Source organism: Ursus maritimus, unplaced genomic scaffold, assembly GCF_017311325.1.
Source record: "Ursus maritimus isolate PB19 unplaced genomic scaffold, ASM1731132v1 scaffold_5, whole genome shotgun sequence".
Classification (NCBI taxonomy): domain Eukaryota; kingdom Metazoa; phylum Chordata; class Mammalia; order Carnivora; family Ursidae; genus Ursus; species Ursus maritimus.
This window is the reverse complement of record NW_024426663.1, coordinates 64,400,485-64,421,237: the sequence shown is the minus strand read 5'-3', so window position 1 is coordinate 64,421,237 and position 20,753 is coordinate 64,400,485. Positions and strand designations below refer to the sequence as shown.

Below are 20,753 nucleotides of genomic sequence, written 5' to 3'. Positions count from 1 at the left end.
CCAAGTATCTTGGAACCACAGTTCTTCTTAAGCCCTTTTTTAAAGTGGCAGCCCTATGGGATCGGTCAAGTCCATGTTGTTTCAGCAGCTGCCCGGCGAGGGGAAGGAAGGGACGGAGACAGAGCCTCAGTGACTGTCTATGAATGTGGGGTGGAGTGTCCCTGTGGAGTTGAAGGACAGGAGGAGAGCCCAGTGTTTCCACAGCCAGCAGCGCTAGGGAAGGAAACAGAAGAGGTTTTCATGGGCGTAACCCTGGTTGCAGGTGTAGCTCCTGAGTGGGATATATCCCTGCAGACTCGGTCGAGAGCACGATCGAATCTCAGATAACAAAGAGGACCTTAGAGTTCTTCTAACACGTATTCACCAGCATCACAGAAGGGACTTTTACCTTCAGTGTGTCTGCTTTTCAGGAAGTCCAGGCCTGATCGCTGAATCACCATGATTGTTCTCTACTCTCTGCATTATACACACGTTACTGACTGATCAGTGTGCCAGATAAAATTCATATCCTTATTTAATGTTTATTTGAAACCAACTTTTAGGGTATGAATACTACAGCCATTACCTGTTACCATTTTAATCCTCAGCAAACTGTTATATTTTACTTTGCTGTTTCTTTGAATATGTAGATAGAAGTTACCTAATTCATTTCGTATTTTGTCACATTTCATTAGATCTACATATTTTTAAAAATAGACTGAACTTTTTTTGCTCTATATATCCAAACTCATGATTTCATGGCATCTGGTGGTTGCATAATTCTGGTTATCTAAAAGTTGGTGGTGTTACAGATGACTTAGGCAATTATAAAATGTATTTTTATAATTTGAGTAAATGGAAGAAAGTTTTGATTTCATGAACTGTTTTCAAAGACATTATCAAGAATAAGGACAAGATATGTTATTTCCTCTGAATGTGCTTATTTAATTTGCTCGTAACTTTGCAAGTGGGCTGTAGTAACCATAGAGATGGTAAAATAAAATTTCCTGTATTTTAGCAAGTGACATTTTGAAAAAGTTACTGGTGATAAAGTATTTGCATATTCAGATGAGTAACTATCTGTTGCTTTTTTGAATCCTTTTCCCTCCATCTCAGCGAGAAAAACTTTAAGTTTCACTTGTTTTTTCTTGTTTGTTGTCCTCCCTCTTGGAATTAAGCCAACTGGTAATTTTATATATACTTTTTATGATTAGAAAAAACATTTCCTTTTTGAACTCTGTTTTATCTGAATGATCCTGGTGGTTTCTTGGGGTGTCAGTGTTATTGGGCACATAAGTAAGTAAGTCGTCCGCATCCGTTCTGTTGCAGGTGGTTTGACATCGGCTGTCTGATAGTGGAAGACCCCGTCCACGGCATTCACCTAGAGACGTTTACACAGGCCACACCAGTGCCTTTGGAATTCGTGCAACAGGTTCGTTCTCTCCTGTGTCGTTATTCTGCAGAGACACTTGAACTGCTGCTTTCAGAATACAAGTTTATGTGAGGCTACCTTCCTGAGTTCGCAGCTTCTTTCCTCTTGGCCTTTCGGTTTCCAATTTCTTTCACGTGAGTACTTTCCTCCGTTTCTTTTCCAGCTGTTTTTGAAAAGGTATACTACATGACAGGCTTCATCACTGTTTCCTCTCTTTATGTTCACTACTGTAAGAGCAGAAGAATGGTTTACCGGTTCTGCTGGTGGTAGGTTAGCCTTTCGTCATCTACCGTTTCGGTTCCCCTAGTACTTCCATCTCAAGTGGAAACCTGTTTGGAAACCTTCCATGAAAGGCACATGTCTTTAGGTTTGTTGAAAACGTACTTAGAAGAATGGAAGCACAATGTTTAATGATCAGTTCCTTACCTGTCATCCTTTCTTGAACAAAATAGAATGTAAATGTAGGTTTACGTGGCAGCCTTAGCACTCCCATCTAAAACGACATTTTGTTGCTGTTTTCCTGTCTTCCTGTTTCATCAAGTTTGTTCTTACGTACATTGTCAAATGTCATTTCAAAACTTTCTCTTAAAGTTATTTGGGTCTTTAGGCGTTTGAGAAGCTGATAAAAGCTACTGGATTCTCTCCCAAGAAAATCCATGTATGTTCTCATGTATAAATTTGGCTTTTATGTTTATAGAATCCCTGAAAGCAACCGGTGGCTGTCTTAGGGCTTTACAGTTTCCGTGAGGAGGAAGAATTCATGCTCGGAATTTTTAAATTTTATCAAACCTTTTACTTAGTCTTTATAATTTCCTCTCAGAAGTTCAGAAAAATTGATAGATGGTAGCATTAAACTCATCCTAGTATGAAGGTGATTTTCTGTGAATACTGTTAAGAAATTAGATGAAGTGGCTGATTTTCTAGGAAAATAAAAATTGCCATAGTTGATTCAAGTATTAGGTTGAATGAACCACATGAACCTGACTTTTGGACTTCAGAGACAGCAAATATTGTCAGTTTCTTCCGTTCTGAAAATTTTGATGACGCTTGCTATTTTATGAGACTAACCAAACCACCCCCCCAAAAATTACAATATACTTCAGAGCCAAATGTCAAAATCATTGGTATAATTAATAGAATTTTGAATTGTATTACAAGAACATTACAAAGGGTTCTAGAACCAATTACAATATGGGGGGTTTGCCCCCCCACCCCATGCCACCAAGCAATTTTCCAACACTAGCTGGGTGTCGTGCATTTCAACTCAATTCTGATCCTGTATACCTACAGATAGCATCAGATCCTACAGATTTAAGATGGTCTCCCCCGCCACCCACTTCAGACAGACATCACTCACAAGTCCAGGTTGTGAGCTGTTCGGCTGTAAACCAGGATTCAGTTAATTTGCTGGAGCAGCTCATAGAACTCAAACAGGCTTACTCTCTGGATTATAGATAACTCGGGAACAACCAGTTGGAAGAGATGCATAGGGCAAGATAGGGGGACAGAGCTTCCATGCCTTCTGAACCCTTTGTCATTTGCAAGTCTGTGTTGTTCCTTAACTCAGAACCTCTCCCAACCCCACCCTTCAGGGGTTTTATAGAAGTTTGTTACTTACGTAGGCCTGACTGGATCAACCTCCAGACCCTCGGCCATGCTGGAAACCCCCCCCACCCCCCGGCCCCGAGTTGTTGGGGAGAGAGAGATGGCAAGTTCCAGCCCTCTAAATCACGTGGTGCCCTTCCCTCGTACCCATCCCCATCCTTAGGGATGTCACCTCATTAACAAAAGACACCTTTATCCTTCTCACTGCTTAAAAAATTACAAGGTTAGAAGCACTGTGCCACAAACCAGGGTCCACGACCAAATATGTTATTCCTTATTATAAACCACAGCATTACACTCCACCTCTGGTCTTCAGACACAGATTCCTTCTAGCAAAATAAAAAGGCCAAAAGATAACTTGCACATCAAGTCAGTAATTGCTACCTATCCAGTCTGTCATCACACCCTGCCAGAATGTGTCCCAGGGAGAGGCCACTCAGCTTTGCAGCCAGCCGCCTTTTCTGTTTTGTCAGGTCCCTAAAACGCTTCACCCTTGCACACAGGTGGAGTAACTGAGACTGTGTCATCTCTTAGCCTGAGCCTCTTTTGAGGTGTTAGTGTAACATTCAGTTTCCCTCATTATATAACCCATGATTCAATCCTTTACCCACAGCTACAGTTGATCCTTTGTTCCATTTGTACCCAAACTTCTCAACCTTTGGGAGGCACGTAACCATTAGCCTATGTTGGTGTGTGTTAGAGGAGGCACTTCTAGCCCAGCAAGTGCCTCCCCACTCGGTCCGCTTCCGTGCAGACAGGGCAGAAGGTGACAGACGCGCCGAACTACAGGCACAGCTCAGACGCCGCAGCTGTGGGGCCAGACCACGGACATAAAGCGACTGTCACAGTAAAGTATGGCAAATGCGTTTTTCTGTTTCTCCGAGCATAGAAAAGTTAGGTTTACGCTACAGTCTGAAATGGCATATTTTTTTTAACAAGTTCACATTTTAATTAAAAAATGTTCTTGCTAAAAATTCTACCACAGATCACTGTAATAAATAATGAAAAAGTCTGAAATACTCTGGATGTGACAAAAAGGGAACGAAGGCTGTTGGAAAGCTCTGTGGCAGCTCTGTCGCCATAAGTCTCCATAAAAGATGCAGTCTGTGCAAAGCACGCTCAAGCGAGGTGGGCCTGAAGGACGCGTGGCTGTAGTGAGCTGGCTGTGCCACAGGCCGTGGGGCTGCCTGCTCTGTTACCCCAGTTCCTGCCCCCCCGCCCAGCCCTTAGGAAGTAGAACATAAAAACAGACTGACCGTTTCATGCTTAGGAATCATCCCTGTTCCCACTTCTGTATTTGCAACACCAAATAGGGGGATGAACAGTGGAAGTGATCTGGGGAAGGAAAAAAGTCACTGGATCAGCCGCCACCTCCCTTTGCCAGAATTGCACAGTCATTACCGTCACCCTTTGCCACCCCCCCGCCCCAGATCCACAGCAAAACAGAGGGATCTGCCGCACTGGCGACGACCAGGGTTTCAGTTGCCAGTTTGATTCTCTATCAAAGCAGACATGAGCTGTCAGGCGTGGTCCTTGCTCTGAAGATTGGTGCGATATCTTCTACTCTGGTTCTTTTATCGTGGACCCAGGTGGCCACCTAAGGGATATCTGCTTGTCCCTTCCACTCACCTTCCAAACCTGGAAGGAAGTTCTGGTGGGACCGTGTCCTACTTCACTGTACCCCTCAAATTCTCAGAGTGATTTCCACAGGGCTGTGCCCTGTATGGCCATCGTTCTAATACATCATGTTCCCATTATGCCTTCTTGGCTGACCATTTGGCCACTGCCTCGGAGTCGGTAAAAACTGAAACCTAGGGCATTTTTTCTGTCACTGCTGAGAAAATAGGTGCATTTCAGCACACAGAGCTGATTTGTTTTCCACCTTCTTCCGTCGGGGGGCGGGGGTGGCCTTTCAGATACACTGATGTCCACTCACCTTGGAACCGCCGTCCACAAACCAGGCAGCCAGCTCTGTGTGGTTCAGCTGAGAGTTGTTCACAGGGCACTGTCTGCACGGCCGTTGGTTCTCACAGCTTTTCTCATGGCCTCAAAGTGAGTCCTAGAGAAAAAGAGGTCCCTTGCTCATGACTGTCTCTCTAGGTAGGCATCATGACCCTGTATGTAAACCACTGCCGGAACCACTTACGGAACTTTCCTGGGCACTGCCATCCCTATTAGGGCGTTTCTCCAACACCATCCTAGACATTATGGGTGTTTCACATTTCGAAATCATTTTATGTCCTTCAGTGAAAGGGCTTGCTTTAATAATGTCTACTAGTAAGTGCCCCCCAAATGGAAATATTCTACTCCAAAGTCCCAGTAGAGGTCGCCGGACACACTCAGATTTTTGCCACGAGCCTCAGTCTATGCTCCACGGCGGGCTATGGCACAGAGAATTAGTCTTGGCTAGCATACCCGCTTCTTTTCCACACTGTGTGGGCCCAGTCTTCCTGGTTCTCAGATAGCTTGTCCAGTTAATCGTGAAGGGCATATTTTCACCCTTTCGATTTTACAGTACTGGTTTGGGGAAGCTTTCCCCAGTCAGACTGCAGCGTCCATCCCCAAAATACAGTCAGGTAAAAGAAGACCACTTCACACCTGGCCTGTTCACACCTAACAGTTTCCTTACAAATTTTACTGTAATTCCATCAACTTGTGTCCCTAACTATCAAGCTTCAAGGCCAGACTCAGCATTGACTTTGACTTTAACAACAGTCAGGTGTTGGACTCTGTTGCCTTTTTCTGCATTTCTTTATGTATTCAGTAAACCAGCTTTCCAGGAGACAGTCCATCTCCAGTTTCCCCTTTAGTGACGGTGCAGCCCAGATGCTGCTCCGATCCAGCAGTGACCACGTGGCCACCCAGCAACCGAAGGTTCCGCAGCCCTCCTCCTTTCCTCCCTGCTCTTCGTAAGCTACGCATTGCAACAAGCCAGGGCTGTTCTGCCAAATACCTCTTCTGACACCAACTATTGAGGTTTCAGACCCAGTTCTGTATGTGGGCGAGCTTTTTCCACCCCACCGAGAAATTTTAGGATACCAGCTGCTGTCAGACATTTCATTGCAATTCTGACTCCCTACCTGGAGATAGTGTCCAGTCCCAGAGAATCAGAACTTCGTCCTACAGAACTGCCCCCTGCCCCTTGCAGATGTCGGTGACAAGTCTCACTGACAAACTGGTTCTACAGATTGGTTTGGACAGCCCCCTTCTCAGGAAGCCTCTCTGCTCACTAGGTTGCTTGTGTGTTATAAGAAGGTAGGACTCAGGAAGAGCCAGCTGGAGGAGAGGAGACGTCAAGATCCCGGGAGAGGGCGCAGAGTTGACATGTGCCCCCTCGCCCACCACCCGCCCTGTGTCTCCACATGTTCACCAGCCCAGAAGCTCTCCCAGCTCCATCATTTTGGGGTTTTTTATGGATGCTTCATCGTATAGTTATGAGTGCTTCCATCATTGGCCATCGGTTATTTAGTCAACTTGCAGCTTCTCTCCCTGCCCTGGAGCTGGAAGGGAGTAGGAAGACCAGATAAAACTGACCTTTGAACAACACGGGTTTGAAGTGCACAGGTCCATTTATAAGCAGACTTTTTAAAGTACTTGGTAGTTTCTCTTAACCTTTTTTCTGTAGCTTAGCTGACTTTAAGAATATGGTATATAATACATATAACATACAGAGGGGGTGTTACTTGACTTACCAGTAAGGTGTCTGGTCAACAGTAGACTATTAGTAATTAAGTTCTGGGGGAGTCAGAAGTTATACTGTGAATTTTCAACTATACCAGGTGGTCACTCTCCCTAACCTCTACATTGTTCAAGGGTCAGGTGTGTGTATTTTTCATTGTAAATTACAGTATTATGAACAGAACAGCCTGGCCAAGATTGGTTTATCCCACAAACGGCCTGATGGTTCAAGCAATAGCTCATCAATTTACGCAGTTCAGACACAAATATATTAAAAGAGAAAGAAGGATTTCAACAGAGTTGAAATGTGTTTGCTAGAAATAACTACCATGCTGTTAACTGTTAGCTAATTAGAATATGTGTGCTGAAAAAATCACAAAAATCAGACCTACTGAGCAGACATTAGAACCTCAGACGCCTAATGAACTAGACAACGTATAGGTCAAGATGTCAGCACTTCAGGTGACGGGAAGGCTCCGAAGAGGACACGGAGGGACAGTGGAAAAGGACGGGAAGGCTTAGGGGTGGAGGTGCCGCTCTCAGCACTCCTCTTCCCCTTAACCTGAAGCAGCGTGGACTCGACTGGAACCTAAACTCTTGCACAGTGAGCGCTGTTAGGTGGCGTCCGTAGACTGAGAGGACATGTGAACCACAAAATGAGCTCACTGTGGACACTGAACAGAGGAGGTGTGTGTCGTAGTCCTGCCCCGTCAGAGCGCTGCCCGTGTAGCTCTGTTTCTTGGGGCTTGTCGTCCGTACTAAATGTCAGAGACAGACTTGGGGAGGTCACTGAGAGCTAGGGCCAGTCATTTTTTTCAATGCAATATAAATCACACGCAGTTTCCTTTTTCCCTAGGCTCAAAGCCTCACGCCCCAGGACTACAGTCTGAGGTGGTCAGGCCTTTTGGTGACGGTGGGTGAAGTCCTGGAAAAGAGCCTAGTGAACGTGACGCGGACTGACTGGCACCTGACGTTCACCGGCATGTCTCGCCGGCAGATGATCTACAGCGCGGCCAAAGCCGTGGCCGGCATGTACAAGCAGCGCCTGCCCCCGAGGACCGTGTGACGGACACTCACCCAGGGCACGGAGACCTCTTCGCTTGCAGCGTGGCGGCAGAGACTTTGTCCCGTCCCCAAGTGCGGAGCTCCAGTGGGTGCGGCGGTCTGGAGAGTCCGCCTGTAGGCTGCACTCGATCTTCCCTAGAAAGGCACGGTGTCATTCCAGTAGCTGAAAAAAACCAGATCCTTGCTGTGATCGTGTCATTTCACGTACTGCAGTTCTCAGAAAATATATAAATATTTTTATAGGACAATTTGATATACTAAATTTGTAAGGTGCAAATTCGTGTGCTAGGACATTTAACTTAAGGATATGTACTTGATTATTTTGTTGTTTAAGAAGATGCAGCTCATAGAAGAACATGTTTATTTCCTGATTTCTCCCTTTCTTGTTAGTCTTTGATGCTTTCTGTGTGTGCAGGTGATCGCAGGTCTGACGCGGAGCTGTGTGCTCAACTGTTGACCCTCAGACCCCTCCTTGCAGGGAGATGGTGCGCGTTTCTATGCATACTTTTTACGTGGGCCAAAATAAGGGGGTTTCTCTTTGCTTTTTTTGATTATCATGTACATACACACCTGTACACATATAATCTAAAAAAAGAAGAAGAAAGGTTTTTTTCAAAATAAGTTTTGGCATTTCACAGATTTAGACTCAAACTTGCAGTAGTAGGTTTTATTTTCCATTGCTGCCTGACAACGAAGCGGCCCGTGATTTGAGTGTATTTTAAATCAGAAGCATTTGTTATTTTTATATACTATTCAATATTTCCAAGTAAACTCTGACAGTGGCCATTATTTCTGCTTCCACTCATATATTCTCAAGTGTCGTACAGAAATTTTTCAGAGGAATTACTTTGTTATTTATGGGATTGTAGGTCTCTCTTAATTAAGGTTACTTAATATTTAGTTTGCCTTAAACATGCTTCTCTAACTTGGTGCCGTTCTGCCTTTACTCTTTATGGAAGTTTTCTGTGAAACTGTTTAATATTCGACCTGGTTTATCTAGTCCATCGTGTTTGTATTTAGTGAAAGCTTCTCCCACCCCACAACCCCAAATAATATATTTTAGCATTTTTGGATTTATATAAGTCAAAATTGAAACAGTTTGTCTTATACTTTGGACTCTACATATGCAAGTTCCTATAACTTTTTGAAGATAGTTTCTTACACAAATGTAATTTAATTTTTATTTACTCGTCTATACAGTTCTTCAGCTGTAAGTCAGCGCAATCTTACAAAGGGTGTCGAAGCTCTTATCCTGCGCCGTCACTACAGATAACGTTTGCTCTGTATCACTTTGAGTACTTACTTGATTTTTGCTTTTTTACCTGAGGACAAGAAGCATCATTTACATGACTATATGTTCATTTCCAAGCACCGTATGATTACATGGTGAAATTCAGACTTGTTCGTCATTAAATGTAGGGGGAGAAGAGACCTGTAACCAGTTGCTGTGGCATAATAGGGCTAGAATGCTTTTCTCCCCTCTTTCATTGCTATTTGTGCAACACTTTTCTATGTTTTCTTCATCTGATTAATAAAAAAGAGAAGCCTTTCTGTACCACTTGCTTTTATCATTTTTAAAAAGCTACACTTTTCTAACAGTATTTTATCACGGCATTGGCGTGGCGACAAATCACAATTAGGGATGAAGGATGCCTGTACTTGGAATATGCAGGTGCCGATCTGCCACTTCTCTCCCGTTAGAATTGTAGAGATCCTTAAAAAAATGTCTGCTTTCAAACATGGACATGCCCTTGGAGGACCATTTTTCCACAGTCCTCAAAACTGTTCAGTAGTCTGTGGCTTCTATGAAACCAGGTCATTTTCCCGCCCCTGGTCATTTGCTGAACCTTCTGCTCTTTGGAACAGTGTGAGTGGGCGAGGAGGGTTAGGGAAGGGCACATGGAAAAGATAAACCCACAATCCGGTTTTGGCCTCTCATGCTTTTTTTGGCCCCCAGTTACCGCTGAAAGTCATCCAAGCATGACTGACTCCACACGCTCAGTTTTCCCCACCTCATGCTTATTTTTTCATCTTTAGATTTCTTTGTTGTATGAGGGGCAAGAAAAGTAACTCATTACCTTGTACGCGCCATGGCGGCTTGAGCCGGGCAGGCCTGTAGTGAGTGTTGGCATGAGATACGCGAGCCCTCGGTCCGAGGCCACATTTCCCCTCACCAGTCACCCAGCCACCCCTTCCTGCTCATTTCCTACGGACACTAGCATTTTTGAGGGAGAGTCAGACTGGGGGGGGGGTGCTCTTTGCTTTTTTTTGTCCCTCAAGCTTCTCAGGAAAACCAGTCTCTAACACCACTGTTGGTGTGGTCGTGTCTGTGATACTTTGTTCTTCTGAAGTGCTCCAGGAATCACTTAGTGAGTTTTCTTGGCTTGTACACTTTTTTGTTGTAAGTAAGCAGTGTGAAAGACAACAGGAAAAATGCAGCAAGAGTAATGTAACATCAGCCTCAGGCGACAGAAGGAACTCCGAGGACTCCATCCAAGACCCTTGGCTAGCTACTAAGCCTGCACCAGGGCTGTGCCACCGTTGGAAAGCTTCAGGCAGTTCTAGTTTTCTCCTCCTTGACTCTTAATTACTTCCCCTTTCTTTGTTCCTTTTTATCTTAAGGATTAATGAGGTGGAAGATCGAGATGACTGAATTTAAACCAAATGGTAGTATACTGGTAAGTTTAAGGAAAGTATGATAGCATGTATTCAAAAATTATGCAGATTAGTGATACACTCAGGGTCAACTTATTACTTTATGTTGAATTTACTTTGTTCCTTGACTACAAAAAATTCTCAACAGGTATTTGTGTTCTCTGAAGCCAAATTGATGGTATTTTGTGATCTAAAAGATGCTGGGTTATGCATAAATTATTAAGGAACTTGAATTTTTACTCCCAGAATATGATGTTCATTCTTAAGATACTATGCAGGATGATGTATTGGATAAAAACAGTTTTGTAAGTATGTAAATATGTCATAAATAAATAATACCTCAATTTATTTCCCAAAGTTGTAAAGTGATTTTTTTAAATGCTAAATCCTATTAATATTCTATTAGAAGTATATTCTATTACTTTAATTGTCTCAAAGGCTACTAGCTGCCAACAATACTTACAGAATAGCTACTTAAAACACATCTTCCAAGTGCAATGGTAACAATTCAAATATACCAGAATCGCTAACTTCATGTTCGGAGAACTCAGAACACTTAGGGCAGAGGATACTGTGGAGATGGAACCGATGGGCAAGAAGTTACGGCCTGTGTGCCTGAGATGTTTTGACCGGGGAGTTTAATTTACCCTTAGCCTCCACAAGTATCTTCTTTAAAAAAAATAAAAGTGTGTTATTATATTTGCTATTCTGAGCCTATGATCTCAGGGCAGAGATTTTTGTTTTGATTTGGTGGGCAAGGGGGTACTTTACAAAAGACCATGAAATACTCATTTGGGTGTTTCGTTTGTTTGCCAAAGGAAAACAATATTGTTTTCAGTACAATAGAAAAACACCAATTCGAAGTTAAGATGGCGGAGGAGTAGGAGACACCGTTTTCAGCCGGTCCTCCGAGTCGAGCTGGATCGGTACCAGACCAGCCTAAACAACCACGGAACCAGCCTGAGACGCAGGAAGATGCATCTGGATCTCTACAAATGAACATCTCCAGCGCTGAGTATTGAGGTACCAAGAGGGGAGCCATGAAACCGTGCACAGATATCGGAAGATAAACAGAAGGGGGAGGGAGCCGTGTTCGGGCGCCGGGAAGCGGTAGCCACTTGCACAGGAGAGCGGGCGGGCTCGGGGACCGGCACCCACAAAACAGCAGACTGAGACCGTGAGCCGGGTGCGCGCGCCACCAGGCATCTCGCGGAACCCCGGAATCCTGGTGCGCTCACTGGATCCAGACTGAGACCGGGAGATCCCGGAGCGCGCGGGGCGGCTGGCGGCTGGCGGCATTAGAAACACAAAGGACAGAGACGCCGGCCCTGGAAGTGAGGCAGAGGCGCCCGGTGTGGGGCGCACATCCCGGGACGCTGCAGGGTTGAGCAGCACCAACAGAAACAGAGTTAAAGTGGCCAGAACATTAGTAGAGAACGGGCCGCAATCCCTCTGTTCTGTGACAGAGGCTGAAATTTGGCCGCTGCTGCTCTGACTCTCAGAAGAGACACAGCAAACCGCCAGGGAAAGCCGCCAGAGAACAAAAGCCTGGAAATACCGGCTCAGAGAGTGCCCATCCCCATCCCCCCTCGCAGGGGACACGGAGACTCTACCCAAACAGGGTTGCCTGAGTATTGGCGCGGCAGGCCCCTCCCCCAGAACACAGAAGGCAGGCTGAAAAATCAAGAAGCCCACAACCCGGGCGCCTGGGTGGCGCAGTCATTGAGCGCCTGCCTTCGGCTTAGGGCGTGATCCCGGCGTTCCGGAAAGGAGTCCCTCATCGGGCTCCTCCGCTGGGAGCCTGCTTCTTCCTCTCCCACTCCCCTGCTTCTGTTCCCTCTCTCGCTGGTTGGCTGCCACATAAATAAATAAATAAAATCTTTAAAGAAGAAGCCCACATCCCTAAGATCCCTATAAAACAAGGGGCACGGCCTGGGACCCAGTCAATAATTTGGGCTCTGGAAACCCCGCAACCTCTCTTCATCAGAATGACAAGAAGGAGAAGCCCCCCCCAGCAAAGAAAAGACAGTGATTCTGTGGCCTCTGCCACAGAAATAATGGATATGGATGTAACCAAATTATCAGAAATGGAATTCAGAGTAACGATGGTCAAAATGATGAGTAGAATTGAAAAAACTATTAACGAAAAGGTTACTGAGAATATAGAATCCCTAAGGACAGAAATGAGAGCGAATCTGACAGAAATTAAAAATTCTATGAGCCAAATGCAGGCAAAACTAGAGGCTCTGACGGCCAGGGTCGCAGAAGCAGAGGAACGGGTTAGTGAATTGGAGGATGGGTTAATAGAGGAAAAAATGAAAATAGAAGATGGTCTTAAAAAAATCCACGCCCACGAATGTAGGTTACGGGAGATTACTGACTCAATGAAACGATCCAATGTTAGAATCATCGGCATCCCCGAGGGGGTGGAGAAAAACAGAGGTCTAGAAGAGATATTTGAACAAATTGTAGCTGAAAACTTCCCTAATCTAGCAAGGGAAACAAACATTCGTGTCCAAGAGGCAGAGAGGACCCCTCCCAAGCTCAACCACGACAAACCTACGCCACGTCACGTCATAGTGCAATTCGCAAATATTAGATGCAAGGATACAGTATTGAAAGCGGCCAGGGCAAAGAAATTTCTCACGTACCAAGGCAAAAGCATCAGAATTACGTCAGACCTGTCTACACAGACCTGGAATGAGAGAAAGGGTTGGGGGAGCATATTTAAAGCTCTTTCAGAGAAAAACATGCAGCCAAGGATCCTTTATCCAGCAAGGCTGTCATTCAGAATTGATGGAGAAATAAAGACATTTCAGAATCGCCAGTCACTAACCAATTTTGTAACCACGAAACCAGCCCTACAGGAGATATTACGGGGGGTTCTATAAAAGTAAAAAGGCCCCAAGAGTGATACAGAACAGAAAGTCACAGCCAATACAAACAAAGACTTTACTGGCAACATGGCAACATTAAAATCATATCTCTCAGTAATCAGTCTTAATGTAAATGGTTTGAACCATCCCATAAAACGCCACAGGGTTGCAGATTGGATAAAAAGAAATGACCCATCCATTTGCTGTCTACAAGAGACTCATTTCGAACCCAAAGATGCATTCAGACTGAGAGTAAGGGGATGGAGTACCATCTTTCACGCAAATGGACCTCAAAAGAAAGCTGGGGTAGCAATTCTCATATCAGATAAATTGGATTTTAAACTACAGACTATAGTTAGAGATGCAGAAGGGCACTATATTATTCTTAAGGGAAGTATTCAACAAGTGGATATGACAATTATAAATATATATGCCCCCAACAGGGGAGCAGCAAGATACACAAGCCAACTCTTAACCAGAATAAAGAGACATATAAATAAAAATACATTAATAGTAGGGGACCTCAACACTCCACTCTCAGAAATAGACAGAACACCCTGGCAAAAACTAAGCAAAGAATCAAAGGCTTTGAATGCCATACTCGACGAGTTGGACCTCATAGATATATATAGAACACTACACCCCAGAACCAAAGAATACTCATTCTATTCTAATGCCCATGGAACATTCTCAAGAATAGACCATGTTCTGGGACACAAAACAGGTCTCAACCGATACCAAAAGATTGAAATTATCCCCTGCATATTCTCAGACCACAACGCTCTGAAATTGGAACTCAACCACAAGGAAAAATTTGGAAGAAACTCAAACACTTGGAGACTAAGAACCATCCTGCTCAGGAATGACTCGATAAACCAGGAAATCAAAAATCAAATTAAACAATTTATGGAGACCAATGAGAATGAAAATACAACAGTCCAAAACCTATGGGATACTGCAAAGGCAGTCCTAAGGGGGAAATACATAGCCATCCAAGCCTCACTCAAAAGAATAGAAAAATCTAAAATGCAGTTTTTATATTCTCACCTCAAGAAGCTGGAACAGCAACAGAGGGACAGGCCTAATCCACGCACGAGGAAGCAGTTGACCAAAATTAGAGCTGAAATCAATCAAGCAGAAACCAGAAGTACAGTAGAGCAGATCAACAGGACTAGAAGCTGGTTCTTTGAGAGAATCAATAAAATTGACAGACCACTGGCAAGACTTATCCAAAAGAAAAGAGAAAGGACCCAGATTATTAAAATTATGAATGAAAAAGGAGAGGTCACGACGAACACCATTGAAATTGGAAGGATTATTAGAAATTTTTATCAACAGCTATATGCCAATAAACTAAGCAATCTGGAAGAGATGGAATCCTTCCTGGAAACCTATAAACTACCAAGATTGAAACCGGAAGAAATTGATTCCTTAAACAGGCCAATTAATTATGAAGAAATTGAGTCAGTGATAAACAACCTTCCAAATAACAAAACTCCAGGCCCGGACGGTTTTCCTGGGGAATTCTACCAAACATTCAAAGAAGAAATAATACCTATTCTCCTAAAGCTATTTCAAAAAATAGAAACAGAAGGAAAGCTACCAAACTCATTCTATGAGGCCAATATTACCTTGATCCCCAAACCAGGCAAAGACCCCCTCAAAAAGGAGAATTACAGACCGATTTCCCTAATGAATATGGACGCCAAAATCCTCAACAAGATACTTGCTAATAGAATCCAACAGTACATTAAAAGGATTATCCATCACGATCAAGTGGGATTCATACCTGGGATGCAAGCGTGGTTCAATATTCGCAAATCAATCAGCGTGATACATCATATCAACAAGAAAAGACTCAGGAACCATATGATCCTCTCAATCGATGCCGAAAAAGCATTTGACAAAATACAGCATCCTTTCCTGATTAAAACCCTTCAGAGTGTAGGAATAGAAGGTACATTTCTCAATCTCATAAAAGCCATCTATGAAAAGCCTACTGCAAATATTATTCTCAATGGGGAAAAGCTGGAAGCCTTTCCCTTAAGATCAGGAACTCGACAAGGATGCCCACTCTCGCCACTATTATTCAACATAGTACTAGAAGTCCTTGCAACAGCAATCAGACGACAAAAAGGGATCAAAGGTATTCAAATTGGCAAAGAAGAAGTCAAAATGTCTCTCTTTGCAGATGACATGATACTCTATATGGAAAACCCAAAAGAAGCCACTCCCAAACTATTAGAAGTTATAGAGCAATTCAGTAACGTGGCGGGATACAAAATCAATGCTCAGAAATCAGTTGCATTTCTATACACGAATAACGAGACCGAAGAAAGAGAAATTAGGGAATCCATCCCATTTACAATAGCACCAAAAACCATACGTTACCTTGGAATTAACTTAACCAGAGACGTAAAGGACCTATATTCTAGAAACTATAAATCACTCTTGAAAGACATTGAGGAAGACATAAAAAGATGGAAAGATATTCCATGCTCATGGATTGGAAGAATTAACATAGTTAAAATGTCCATGCTACCCAGAGCAATCTACACTTTCAATGCTATCCCGATCAAAATACCGAGGACATTTTTCAAAGAACTGGAACAAATAGTCCTTAAATTTGTATGGAAACAGAAAAGGCCCCGAATCTCCAAGGAACTGTTGAAAAGGAAAAACAAAGCTGGGGGCATCACAATGCCGGATTTCGAGCTGTACTACAAAGCTGTGATCACAAAGACAGCATGGTACTGGCACAAAAACAGACACATAGACCAATGGAACAGAATAGAGAGCCCAGAAATGGACCCTCGGCTCTTTGGGCAACTAATATTTGATAAAGCAGGAAAAAACATCCGGTGGGAAAAAGACAGTCTCTTCAATAAATGGTGCTGGGAAAATTGGACAGCTACATGCAAAAGAATGAAACTTGACCACTCTCTCACACCATACACAAAAATAAACTCCAAATGGATGAAAGACCTCGATGTGAGACAGGAATCCATCAAAATTCTAGAGGAGAACATAGGCAGCAACCTCTACGACATCGGCCAAAGCAACCTTTTTCATGACACATCCCCAAAGGCAAGAGAAACAAAAGATAAAATGAATTTATGGGACTTCATCAAGATTAAAAGTTTCTGCACAGCCAAGGAAACAGTCAGAAAAACTAAGAGGCAGCCCACGGAATGGGAGAATATATTTGCAAATGACACTACAGATAAAGGACTGGTATCCAAGATCTACAAAGAACTTCTCAAACTCAATACACGAGAAACAAATAAACAAATCAAAAAATGGGCAGAAGATATGAACAGACACTTTTCCAATGAAGACATACAAATGGCTAACAGACACATGAAAAAATGTTCAAAATCATTAGCCATCAAGGAAATTCAAATCAAAACCACACTGAGATACCACCTTACGCCAGTTAGAATGGCAAAAATAGACAAGGCAAGAAACAACAATTGTTGGAGAGGATGTGGAGAAAGGGGATCCCTCCTACATTGTTGGTGGGAATGCAAGTTGGTACAGCCACTCTGGAAAACAGTGTGGAGGTCCCTTAAAAAGTTAAAAATTGAGCTACCCTATGATCCAGCCATTGCACTACTGGGTATTTACCCCAAAGATACAGACGTAGTGAAGAGAAGGGCCATATGCACCCCAATGTTCATAGCAGCAATGTCCACAATAGCTAAATCGTGGAAGGAGCCGAGATGCCCTTCAACAGATGACTGGATTAAGAAGTTGTGGTCCATATATACAATGGAATATTACTCAGCTATCAGAAAGAACGAGTTCTCAACATTTGCTACAACATGGACAGCACTGGAGGAGATGATGCTAAGTGAAATAAGTCAAACAGAGAAAGACAACTATCATATGATTTCTCTCATCTATGGAACATAAGAACTAGGATGATCGGTAGGGGAAGAAAGGGATAAAGAAAGGGGGGGTAATCAGAAGGGGGAATGAAACATGAGAGACTATGGACTATGAGAAACAAACTGAGGACTTCAGAGGGGAGGAGGGTGGGGGAATGGGATAGACCGGTGATGGGTAGTAAGGAGGGCACGTATTGCATGGTGCACTGGGTGTTATACACAACTAATGAATCATCGAGCCTTACATCGGAAACCGGGGATGTACTGTATGGTGACTAACATAATATAATAAAAAATCATTTAAAAAAAAAAAAAAAAAGAAAGAAAAACACCAATTCGGAACGCAGGAAAGGCCCTGTTAAATTTATACTTTTAGAATTAACTGGAGGAGGAAAAAAAAGTTCAGGCTAGAGAAACAGAATTAGCAAGACCAGTATCAAGATGTAAAAGTTTACACATAAAGGAAAATTTGAAATTATCCTTAACATGAATACATATTAAGAATTTAAAGCAGCAGGAAAGAGGAACTAACAAGTGATAAATGCATGTTGCCTGTTACATGCTGGAGTAGAAACTTCTTTTTATAGGTGCGGTAACTGCAACAATCAGCTACTCAGCATCATCCGAGCGAGTGAGTTAGAAAGGCCTGAAGTGGAGGCTGGCGCTTCCCAAACCATTCTGTTATGAAACACCCTACGTATGTGCTTCACGAACTTCGGGGTACCTAGCTTATCCTGTAAGTATTTTTTTAATTCAACTTAATTAGAACAATAGCTTGAGACTTTTCCCTGGTATACTTTCAGTTTTACAACATTAAGTTTAAGGAACACTCTTTACTCCATATTTTTCATTTTAGGTTTAAGTGCTGCTTTGGGCTTTGCTGCTGGTATAAGAATGTATTTGTGGTCATTGAATATTCTGCTCCCAAATTTAAGAAACCAGAAACTAGGTTTACATTTGAATATCATTTTTAGGATCAGAGCCAGAAATGTTCTTATTATCTAACTAGTCTTCAAGCAAGATACTGACCACATACCTTGTAAAATATATTTTAATATTTTGAGTCCTCCTGCTCCAGGGGCCACACTTCTGGGAACCACTGCTGTGATACCATTCCTGACTCATTCTTCGTGTCCTAAGATATCTTAGAGAGTGATGTCACCCAGATAGCAGCATAGGTTGTTCCTGATTTCACTCCCTCACAACAAGAGCAACTAACAGCTCTTCATGGACAAGGTACCACTGAGAGAATCGCAGAACAAGGGGGTGAGGCTGAAGCAGCCCCGCACCTCAGAGACAAGACAGACATGAGAAGCGGAAGAGGCACAGCTACCCTCTTGCCCGTGTTGCCCCTCCCCAAGGCCGGCCCAGCACTGTGCTGAGAGATCCCCACCCCCCGAGCCTCCGGTTCCTTACAGGGAAAAGAAATCCCACTGCGGACATCCAGCTACCCCAGCATTATGGGTTACTTCTTGGGACCCCTCATTCTAGTCTCAATTCCCAGGAACTGTGGGCAGATGTGCAGGACTTGACCATCTTGGCCAACCGATTTCCTACCTGCAGCACCCAAGCCGTGGTCCCGATCAGCAGTTTGCTCATTGCCCAAACCAAGTGTGTGGCACAGTCTGACTGGGAAACTCAGCATGGTGCAGGTCTGCCCGATTTGGGTCTTCTAATCAGTAGCCTCCCCATCCCTGGATCCTGGCCTACCCCCACCCAGGCAGGGGAACTGAACCAGAGCCCAGCCCTCTGCTGAGCGTAACTCCTAGCCCCATCTGAACAGAAAGGCTGGGAGGAACCCCTGGAACCTTCATAGCCTCCAATGCTTGTGCGGAGAGTATGGCAGGCAGAGCCGATCATCCACAAAATTAAGCCAGTGCCAGGTGTAAGGGTTCCCTGTTTTACCCAGTCAGAGCAGCTAACTCATACCCTACTCACCATTAAGTAAAACTCCCAATACAACCAAACCAGAAAGCTGGACTCAAACACCTGGAAAGCGATGTAGCCCATCAATTCATGAGCAGAACCTGGAAGGCAGAGCTGATAGTCTGCAGAGCAAGGCTGGTAACCCTGTTTGGCTAGGAAACTTGAGAAATGGTTGGGCTTGAGACAACACAGGGCTTTACCAGCCTTGGAGCTGGTTCTTCCAGTATGCCAGGAAAGGGAAACTAACTCACAGCCTCACTTATTGCTGAATAAAGCCTCAGCCTGCCTTCCCAGAGAAGTTAGCTAGAGCACATCGGAAGCTGGATAGCCCATCCAATAGCCCATGACTTTACCCATTTATAGAACAAAACCAGTGGCCTTGTTTGGCCAGGAAATTCAGTGTATACTGTTGCCTGATTCAGGTCCCCAATCAATGAGCCATGCATGTCCTGGGCCCCAGCCTGCTGTCCTGCCAGGGCATGGAAGCTATTCATAGTGTCACCAGCTGCTGAGTACGGTACCCAGTCCCAACTGCCTAGTATGCCTGACCAGAGAACCCAGGAAACTTGTGGAGCCCATCCTACAACTTCACTTGGGCAAGGAATCAAACCAGCAGTTTAATCCAACTATTCTCAGACAGCCACACCCCACCTCCCCACCCCCCAGCCTCAGAGCTTGGGCAGGTGCCTCAACCCAAATTAGACCCTGAGAGCAAGCCCCACCACCCCAAGGATACTCCTAGCAGATATTTCCAGAAAGCCATATTGAGCTTACTGATGAAGAACTGTCTAGGCCTACACAAACCTGTGAAATATGGAAAAGGAACCACTTACTTGAATGTGCAAATACTAACATAAGGTATTCAGGATCATTAAAAATATGATAACAGGAAGCACCAAAGAAAACCTGAAGCTCCAATAACTGACTCTAAAGAAATCGAGATCAATTATCAGACAAAAATTCTGAATTATCCTTTTTTTTTTTTGCTCCCACTCTAGTTTTCCAGAATAATCCTTTTAAAAATGTTTAGTGAACTACAAGAACAAAGAAATTTGAAAAGTAATGCATGCACAAAATGAGAATTTCCACTAAGAAAGAGAGACCATCAACAACAACAAAAAACCAAATAGAATTCCTAGAGGTGAACAGCATAACAACTGAATTGAAGAATTCAAAAAAGAGCTTCAAAAGTAGATTTGACCATGCAGAAGAAATAGTCTATGATTGAAATAAAGAACATTTGAAATTCTACAGTCAGGAAAAAAAAAAAAAAAAAGAATGTAAATGAATGAACAAAGCCTACTATTAATGAGACACAATCAAAAGAAATACTAGCCACCATCATGGGAATTCTAGAAGGAAAAGAGATTAAGTGACAAAGTATATTTAAATAAAAAAAAAATGGCCTAAAACTTCCCAAAACCTGGGGAGAGAAAAAGAAATCCAGATACATAAGAGCCAAAGAACCCAAAGTAGTTTAGCCTGAATAGGGATGCACAGATATCTGTTATCGTTAAACTGTGAAAAGTCAGAGATAAATAATTTTGAAGCTAGCAAGAGAGAAGAGGAACGTTACTTGGAAGGGAACCCCCCAAAGACTATCCATTTCTCAACAGTAATGTTCCAGGCAGGTGACAATGGGATGAT

At 43.5% G+C, this 20,753-nt stretch overlaps 1 protein-coding gene and 1 long non-coding RNA gene across 2 annotated transcripts in view; one reads left to right on the top strand and one right to left on the bottom strand.

Moving 5' to 3' along the window:
• The window catches only part of PRRC1 (proline rich coiled-coil 1), a 48,518-nt gene extending 37,756 nt beyond the window's left edge, over positions 1–10,762 (top strand). The window contains exons 8-9 of the mRNA XM_040622517.1: positions 1,309–1,411; positions 7,551–10,762. Coding sequence (XP_040478451.1) covers positions 1,309–1,411; positions 7,551–7,760 — 313 coding nt within the window. The 3' untranslated portion in view covers positions 7,761–10,762. The remainder of the gene's footprint in view (positions 1–1,308; positions 1,412–7,550) is intronic.
• Positions 4,272–7,858, bottom strand: LOC103670517. The gene is made up of 3 exons (XR_570580.2): positions 7,772–7,858; positions 4,953–5,075; positions 4,272–4,351 (listed from the first exon to the last, which is right to left on the bottom strand). It is a non-coding gene; the product is annotated as an uncharacterized LOC103670517 (long non-coding RNA).
• Positions 10,763–20,753: the final 9,991 nt, after the last annotated feature.